The sequence below is a fragment of the Stegostoma tigrinum genome, chromosome 43 (assembly GCF_030684315.1).
Source record: "Stegostoma tigrinum isolate sSteTig4 chromosome 43, sSteTig4.hap1, whole genome shotgun sequence".
In the NCBI taxonomy this organism is placed as follows: domain Eukaryota; kingdom Metazoa; phylum Chordata; class Chondrichthyes; order Orectolobiformes; family Stegostomatidae; genus Stegostoma; species Stegostoma tigrinum.
The window spans coordinates 6,177,339-6,186,556 of NC_081396.1; the positions used below are offsets into that span (position 1 = coordinate 6,177,339).

At 49.7% G+C, this 9,218-nt stretch overlaps 1 protein-coding gene across 3 annotated transcripts; it reads left to right on the forward strand.

Annotated features, from left to right (window-relative positions):
- The first annotated feature begins 881 nt into the window (after positions 1–881).
- On the forward strand, positions 882–6,798 carry LOC125449163 (zinc finger protein 235-like). 3 transcript variants are annotated; one of them, XM_048524842.2, is made up of 2 exons: positions 882–929; positions 1,867–6,798. In XM_048524842.2, exon 2 carries the CDS (start codon positions 2,191–2,193, stop codon positions 2,947–2,949), a length of 759 nt encoding a protein of 252 aa, XP_048380799.1. In that variant the 5' UTR covers positions 882–929; positions 1,867–2,190; the 3' UTR covers positions 2,950–6,798. The 3 variants fall into 3 exon arrangements, with proteins under 3 accessions (XP_048380799.1, XP_048380797.1, XP_048380798.1); XM_048524840.2 differs by having other exon boundaries at positions 887–1,156; XM_048524841.2 differs by having other exon boundaries at positions 887–1,156; positions 1,876–6,798.
- The last annotated feature ends 2,420 nt before the right edge of the window (positions 6,799–9,218 follow it).

Sequence of the window (9,218 nt, forward strand, 5' to 3'; positions counted from 1 at the left end):
AACTAGGAACCTGCACACCTAGGTCCCTCTATTCAACCACAGTCCGCAAATAATGTGTAAGTCCTGCCCTGGTTCATGTTATAAAAATGCATTAATTAAACGTATGAGTAAAATAAGGGGGTCTTTTCCTCTGATGAAGGGTCCAGGCCCGAAACGTCAGCTTTTGTGCTCCTGAGATGCTGCTTGGCCTGCTGTGTTCATCCAGCCCCACATTTTATTATCCTGGGTCTTTCCTGTTCCCTTCCATTCCCTTAGAGTTATAGAATCATACAGCACAGAAACAGACCCTTTGGTTGAACCAGCCCCAGTCCATGCCAACCATATTCCCAAACTAAAGTAGTCACACCTGCCTGCACTTGGTCCACATTCCTTCAAACCCTTCTTATTCGTGTACTTGCCCAAAATCTTCTAAGTTTCGTAACTGTGCCTGAATCTACCAATAACTCTGCCAGTTCGTTCCACATATGAACCAGTCTCTGTGTAAAATGGTGCAAATGTGGAAATAAACTGTTGGAGGAAGCGTCGGATGCAGGTTCAGTTACAACAATTAAAAGGCGTTTAGATCAGTCCATAAACAGGAATTGTTTGCAGCGGTATGGGTCACACAAGACAAGGGCCGGTTGAACCGAAGGGTCTGTTTCCAAGCTGTATGAGTCTATAAACTCTGCAAGTGCGGCTGCAGAACCATGGAGCTGTGCAAAGTGCCCCCAGTCCTGGCGCTGCAGCAAACGCGGCTGCAGGCAGAACGCATGCTCCGCAGACGGCGCCGGCGCCGCGCATGCGCACCGGCCTCCAGCGGCGCGGCGCCGGCCGGCTGGCGCGCAAGTGCGCAGGCCCAGGCACGGCGGCGGCCCGAACATGCGCAGTGCCAGAGTGCGGGCGGAGAAGGTCTGCGGAGGAGCGGAACGGGAACCGGGCCGGTGACGATGGTGAGGTGATGGACGAGGGGAGAACGGAACGGCTGGGGAGAATTAAGCTCAGGATTATTATAGACGCCCGGAGCGGCGGGGGCCCGGAGCCTGGAGGCATTGAATAAGAGCTCAGTATTTACCCCGCGGCGCCCTGAAGGGCGGGGGAGGCAAGCCCAGGTCTTCATGGCCGCCATGTTGGTGAGGGAAGGCAATTGGGCGGAATCTCTGCACTGACCACCATCTTGGTAAGGGATAAGCGAGGCGCGGCCTCTGTTCCTTTTGTTATCTCGGCCGCCATCTTGGTAAGGGATAAATGGGGCGCGGCTTTTTTCTGTCCGCTTTGTTACCCTGGCCACCATCTTGGTGAGGGAGTGATGGTCCATTGCTCCTCACCAAAGTTTCTGAACCTCCTAGGTGCTGCGTTATTTGGGCAGCCCATGCTAGGCATAAAGGGGCAAGTTGTTCTCTCAGATGAGACCTCCACTCATTCATTCTACACCCAGTTGCATGACCTATTAAAGTCCCATGCATTGCTTTCAATATTCAGTTGGCAATCAATGGGAACTGTTACAGCACAGTGGCTCACTGGTTAGCACTGCTGCCTCTCGGCACCAGGGAACCGGTTTCGATTCCACCTTCGGGTGACTGTCCGTATTGAGTTTGCACGTTTTCCTTGTGACTGAGAGTTTCCTCCAGGTCCTCCGGTTTCTTCCCACAATTCAAAAATGTACAGTGTAGGTGGATTGGCCATGCTGCAGTGCTCCTTAGCTTCCAGGGGTGTGTAGGTTAAGAGGAATAGCCATGGGGAATTGCAGGGTTATAGCATGGGGGGATGCTTTTTGAAGGGCTGGTGTGCACTTGATGGGCTAAAATGGCATGCTTCCACACTGTAGGGATTCTAGAATTTCCATATTCTACTGGCAGAAGCAACTTTTGCAAACTCTCTTTTTGACAGGGTATCGAGAAAGAGGATTCACGGATGAAATATTCAAATTGAGCAGCACGCGGCGGTTGTATAAGAGTCACGCCAATTCCCAGGCATCTGAATATCACTGGCCTTTGAGGGCGGATCGAAAGAAAAATGTTTGTCATTGTGTCTGCTGGCTTTCAAACTTTGGTGAGACCAGAACAGCGGGAAGGCATCCAAGTGAAAGTCTTTCAGTGCAATTACCCAGGTCCACAGCCTTCAGTAGCACTGCACCACTCAGGGTGGTATGTGTGACCTGTGTGTATGTGTGTGAAACTTTAGCCAGAGAGAGCAACAAGAGCACTTTACACCATGGAGAAGCCATGGAAATGTGGGGACTGTGGGAAGGCATTCAGCTATCCATCGCAGTTGGAAAACCATCGCCGCAGCCACACCGGGGAGAGGCCATTCATCTGCTCTGTGTGCGGCAAGGGCTTCGCGCAGTCCTTCTGCCTCCAGTCGCACCAGCGGGCTCACACTGAGGAGAGGCCATTCAGCTGCACGTACTGCGGGAAGAGGTTCCGGTGCTCGTCCAACCTCACAGCCCACCGGCGGGTCCACACGGGCGAGAGGCCGTTCACCTGCTCGGTGTGCGGGAAGGGCTTCACCCAGTCCACCACGCTGCAGACCCACCAGCGGGTCCACACGGGCGAGCGGCCGTTCGCCTGCTCCGAGTGCGGGAAAGGGTTCACCAACTCGTCACAGCTGCTGAAGCACCAGCGGGTCCACACGGGCGAGCGGCCGTTCACCTGCGCCGCCTGCGGCAAGGGCTTCGCCCAGTCCAACAACCTGCTGCGGCACCAGCGGGGCCACGCCGGCGAGCGGCCCTTCTCCTGCCAGGTCTGCGGCAGCGGGTTCACCCACTCGTGGAACCTGCGGGCCCACCAGCGCATCCACAGCGGCGAGAGGCCGTTCGCCTGCTCGGTCTGCGGCAAGGACTTCACCCGCTCATCCCACCTGCAGACTCACCGGCGCATCCACACCGGGGAGAGGCCCTTTGTCTGCTCGGTGTGCGGGAAGGGCTTTACCCAGTCACAGCACCTTCTGTCCCATCAGCGAGTCCACAAGTGACTGCGGGAGGTGGATTATCCAAATACTACTGGTCACATCCGGTGGTTGATAGAACCCCTAGCGGGGAAAGGGGCCGTTCGGGCTGTCAAAGTCTGCACCGACCCCTCCAAAGGGCGTCCCACCCAGACCTGACCCCTTTCCCTGTCTGTAACCCAGCATTTCCCATGACTAATCCACCCGGCCTGCACATCCCCAGATTGCCACGGGATAATTTAGCACGGTCAGTCCACCCTAACCTGCACGTCTTTGGACTCTGGGAGGAAACTGGAGGAAACCCGTGGCAGGGGCGGGATATCGTGCAAGCCCCACATGGCCAGAACTGGAAGCGAACCCGGGTCCCTGGTGCCGCGAGGCCGCTGTGCCAGCCCCCTAAGTCTGACAGCGTTTGGTTTGTTTTCCGCTGGCATCGACGTTCCCCAGTAACCGGCTGGAGTTTCGTATTCTGGAAACGTTGGTGATTTTTGCAACTGCTTTGTTCCATTTAGCATCTTTCCCCTTAATCCGTGAACTCTTAGCAAGAGCCATAAAGTGTGGAACTCTCACCTCGTCCTCGGGTTCACTTTTAGGACAAAATGAACAGTGCAGTGCTTTAAAGTATCCACCGATTAACATTTCCAATTAGAAAGCGCTGATTTCTAAGAAATCAAGGGAACGTTGCCACAGTCCTACAGGATCCCTCCAGCTTAATAATATCCTTCACTGGTGAGAGAAGGGCCAACGCCTTGTGGTGATTTTCGCCTGAAGGTCACTGTACCTCAGGTGAGTTGATAAGAATAATCCTTCAGCTTTTGTGGGGATTGAACCGGCACTGCTGACATCGCACTGCACCGCAAGCTGGCCAACGGAGCCCCCAGAGTGCCATTTAATCCTTGTCGACACTTCCTTCCGACTCTCACGTTCTTCACAGTCGCACCTTCGTTGTGAAATCAAATCGCGAGGGGCTGAAAGTGAAGTGAAGGGCTGTAGCCCCAGAGGTTATCCTCCCTTCAGAGTGAAATAATATGTCGCAGGTTTAACCTGGTGGCAGGTGGCAGGGGGATCATGGCATTTTGGCCAGAACTGAGAAGGATGGGGTCTTTGCAGAATCGATCCCGCACTGTTGGGGTCGCTCAGCATCGCAGACCTGCCACTGTACCCAGGGTCATTCGTACAGCATGGAAGCAGACCCTTCAGTCCAACCAGTCCATGTGGGGCCTAATCCCAAACTAAACTTGGCCCATCTGCCTGCGCTTAACCCATATCCCTCCCTTTCTTATTCATGTACCTATCCAGATGTCTTTTAAATGATGTAACTGTACCCACCCCCACCACTTCCCCAGGAAGTTCACACCACACACGCACCATTCTCTGTGTAAAGAAAATTGCCATTTATGGCTTTTTTACATCTCTTTCACCTTTTAAAAATAGTGCCCCTTCGTCTCGAAATTCCCAACCCGAGGGAAAAGACACCTGCCACTTGCCTCACCTATACCCCTTATGATTTTATAAATTTCAACCATCTGCACTTCAGTAAACATGGCCCCAGCCTCTCCTTCTAACACAAACCCTCTGTTCCCGGCAACATCCGGGTGAATCTCTTCCGAGCCCCCTCTGAATAATATCCTTCCTGTAAACAGGGAGGCCGGAATTGGAAATGTTACAGCTGTGAGTCAACGTTGATGAAGTCACGCTTCAAACTCAGCATCTCCAGCACTTGGTAAAGGCAGAATGCGCAACAGAGATTTTCTTTTAATAAAGGATCCATTCCCAGCATGAAGGTGTTTCTGGCTAGGCTAGCACTTGGTACCCATCCCTAGTTGCCCAGAGGGCAATTGAGTCTGGAGTTACATGTAGGCCAGATCAGGTAAGGATGGGAGTTTCCTTCCCCAAAGGGTGCAGGATGAGTTTTCTGCCCCAAAACATCATGATTAGACTGTCAATTTTGTTTTTTCTAAAATTGAAGTTGAAATTCCACCATCTGCCATGGCAGGATTTGAAGCCAGGGGGTTCCCCTGGAACATGACCTGGGTCTCTGGATTAACAGTCCAGTGAAGATACCACTAGGCCATTGCCTCCCCTTGCTGCCATTGGTCTTTGAAGTGAAAAGTGAAACCAACTGGACGCATGACGTTAATCCAGCACCGAGAGCAGTGCCAAACCTGGACAGCAACCAACAGAATTATCAACGGGCTGAGAGAGACCATGCAAACAAGCACTGGGTCAGTTATGGCAAGCAATCCGAGCTGCCCACGACAGTATAGATTGACGTGCTTTGTATGATGGGATCTAGATGGTGCTTGGGCTTTCACCGTTCCCGGGGTTGTCCCTCCCGAAACTGGCAAAGCTGCCCTGACTGACAGGGAGCAAAGAGTTGTCCCGTTGGGCTGAACACGGCTGTGCTCCCCGTGAGGTGCCCATCCTCCCAGCGTCTGACACTTTCCCAACGCTTCCTGGTTAAGTCGGACGAGGAGCCCTGAACGTTGGAAAACGGCTGCTAATCGTTCAACCAGCACAGGCGGCGATAGCCTGTCAGCTGCGCTGCTCAAACATTGCAAAGTCCTGACCACTCCTACTGCTTTGCAGGTTTCGACAATGTGATCAGCTCACATGGGCACTGACAGCGTCACGGGCGTTTTGAGAGTTAAAACGCTGTGCTGGATAAAACGCTCTGCCTTTTGTGAACTATTCAGGCCGCTTGTTATCTCTGACTCATGAGTGCTTGAGAAAGGGAGATATGAAGTGGAACTCTAAATCAGTGGCAAACACTTCTGTCTCAAATGTAAAAGCACAGTCCAGCACCACCAAAGTAGCATCATTGTTTCTGAATTTGGAGTTGATAAAATAATTTGATTTGCTGTTTCAATGAGTTGGACCAAAGGGTCTGTCTACTGTCCAACTCTGAGCCTAAGCACGTAAAGGAAATGTTTAAGTGAGGTTTATTCTTCTGTAAACTTAACAAAACGAGAAAAAAAAAGCAATCTACGTAATTTCTGAGTTGCCAGAGAAAAGTCGGGAAGTCGGATAAGTTCCAGAGGACATGCCCGATTGAAAAACGCCAACACGGATTACAACACTAGGGGAGATTAGAACAACTTCAGGGGCAGCTCGCTCAGTGTCATGGAAGGAGGCCTTCAGGAGGGTCAGGTTCGAAAAGTGTCTATCCGCTCACAGACCGAGTGTGGCCAGAGACTCAGCGAGCTTTCTGCACCAGTGGATCGACGGGGAGGACACGGTCCTCTCTGCAGACCAGCGAGATTGACTTCGGTATCCAAACCGTTGCACGGCGTCAGCAGGTCAGGACTCGGCAAAGGATTTGGAGGAGAATCAACCCACCCACCAGTGCTCCCCAGTCCTCTCCTTTCACAGCCTGACTGCACAAAGTCGAATGAAGAACGAGTGAAACAAACACAGCATTCGACGATTCGCAGCCACTTCTGAGCATCAGGAACAAGAATGACGTCTTTCGGAGAGACGGAGCAGGGAGACTTGAAGTGAGGAATGGGAACAGTGCATTTAAAGTCTTGCAAAAAGGATCACACTAAATCGCAACTTCCCAATCCTCAATGTTGCAATTCTCCACACCGTGTGTGAGCCTGGACTAATTCTTTCTCGGGAACGAGAAGGGGGAATGTGTGAGACTTAGTGGTGGGTCGGGGAGTGGTGAATCTTCACCTACTGAGCAAGTAGGGAGATTATTACCTGATTAATTTATCAGGACTCTGATTATCAATGTGATCCAATTCAGACCATTCACCTCACAGAGCTGGAACATAAACATGAGGATCCAAATTATTGATGTAATGCAGCTCTGATCATTAATGGAAATGATTGAGATTCTTTTTAAAAAAAACAGCTTCTTGATTGTTGGAATTAGTGACTAATTATTTATGCAATAGAAAATGTGTCGTTAATTAGATCCTGATTAATTTTTTTTCTGTCCATTCAAGGGAAGTTGGTATGGCCGACTCAGCTAGCATTTATTGTCCATTTTTAAATCGTCCAGAGAGCAGTGCTTCTGTAGTTCTGGAGTCACGTGAAGGCCAGACCAGTGAGGATGGCAGAATTTCTTCACAAAGACATTAAGTGTTGTAACTGTGCCCACATCCACCGGTCCCTCTGGAAGTTCACTCCACTCACAAACCATTCACAGTGTTTAAAAAAATCAGTTACTCCTCAAGTCGTTTTGAAATCTTTCTCCTCTCAGCTTACAAATATGCCCCCTCAGCTTAAAATCCCTCACCCTGGACAAAAGACACCTGTCTTATCTGTACTCCTCATGGTTTTATAGACCTCGATATCGTCACGCCCCCCCCCCCCAACCCAACTTCCTATGCTCCAATGAAAATAGTCCCAGCCTATCAAACCTCTCCTTTTCACTCAAACCCTCCATTCCTGGCAAGATGCTGGTAAATCTTTTCTGAGCCATCTCTGGTTTAATAGTATCCTTCCTATAATAGGGTGACCAGAACGGCACAGTATACTCTGGAAGAGGCCTCACCAATGCCCTGTACTACCTCAACATGATGTCCCAACTCCTACCCTCAATGATCTGAGTAACGTAGGCAAGCGTGTTAAACTCTGTGATTACCTACCCGAACCCCTCTGTCTCTCTGTTGTACAATTCTAACCAAGTTACTTTTAATTGTATAAGCCCTGCCCTTGTTTGTTTTATCAAACTTTTTTATACAATACTTCGCATTTATCCAAGTTAAACTCCATCTGTTACTCCTCAGCCCGTTGACCCAATTGGTCAACATCTCTTTGAAATTTTAGATGACCTCTTTGACTATCCACTAAACCACGTCTGCAAGCTTACTAACCATGCCTTGTGTATCGATGAACCACATGGAGCTTGTAACCCCATTTGATGGCAGTTGCATGGTCATCATTGGACTTCTAATTCCAGATTTTTTTGCTTTCACTAAATTCACATTTCACTAACTGCCACGCTAGGATTTGAACTCAGGACACTGGAACACTACCCGGGGGTCAATGAATTCATCATCTAGTGATAATGCCACGAGGCCGTTACCTCCCCTGTGCCCTTCTGACCACAATTAATATAGAACTGTACAGCCTAGGAACAGGGCCTTCGGCCCACAGTGTTGTGCCAAACATGACACCAAATTTAACCGATCCCTTCTGCCTGCCCTGGGTCCATACCTTGCATATTTATGTGCTTATCTAAACGTCCCCTAGACACCTCTATTGTACCTGGTTCCACCCCGGCAGCATGATCCAGACTCTTAAAAAAAACCTTGCTCCTCACATCTTTGAAAATTTCCCCCCTCATCGTAAGTGCACATATTAGACATTTCAACTCTGGGAAAAAGATTCCAACCATCAGCCCTGTTCTGTGCATCTCATCATTTCATTGACTTGGATCAAGTCTCCCCTGAGCCTCTGGCACTCCAGAGAAAGCAATCTCTGGTTTATCGACGCTGTCCCTATAGCTCATACCCTCTAATCCAGGCAGCATTCTCGTAAATCACTCCTGCATCTCCTCCAAAGCCTCCACATCCTTCCTGTGATGTGGCAACCAGAATCGAACGCAATACTCTCGGTGCGGCCTAACCAAAGTCTTATAAAGCTGTGACATGACGTCCTGACTCTTGTACTCAATATCCTGGCCAATAAAGGCGCGTGACATATGCCTTCTTTACCACCCTATCTACTTGTGTGGCCACTTTCAGGGAGCTATGGACTTGAACTCCAAGTTGCCTCTGTAAATTAGTTTTGCCATTAACAGTATGCGTTTCCTCAACATTTGATCTCTCAAAGTGCAGTACCTCATGCTTACCCAGATTAAACTCCATCTGTCATTTCTCCACCCATATCTGCAACTGATTAATGCAATTCAATCTTGAAGTTAAAATAATAGGACACCAGTTATTTGTACAGTTAAATCTTGGTTGTTGAGGCAGTAGGTACTGGACATTTAATGTGATCGTCTCCTGAATACTAAAGCAAATAAGATTCTGATCATAAAATGTAGGTGAATTGCAATTCCCAATGCATGACGATGATAGATATTGACGCAAAAATGATCCTGATGACTGAAGGCGTCGACTCGAAAAAAGGAAATAAACTCCTTCCTTCTCAGGTTATTTTTGTGGTGGCAGTTGGGCATCAGAGAGCAGTCCACCAGGGCCAGGCCCATCAACAATGAACACATGAGGATTTCAACAGAGCCTGCAGAAATCAGACGTCAGTCTCCGTAACTGCTCTCTGGGAACCTGCACCTCCAAAATTTCGTCTCGCGATCCCTCTGGAGTTCACGACATTCAGTC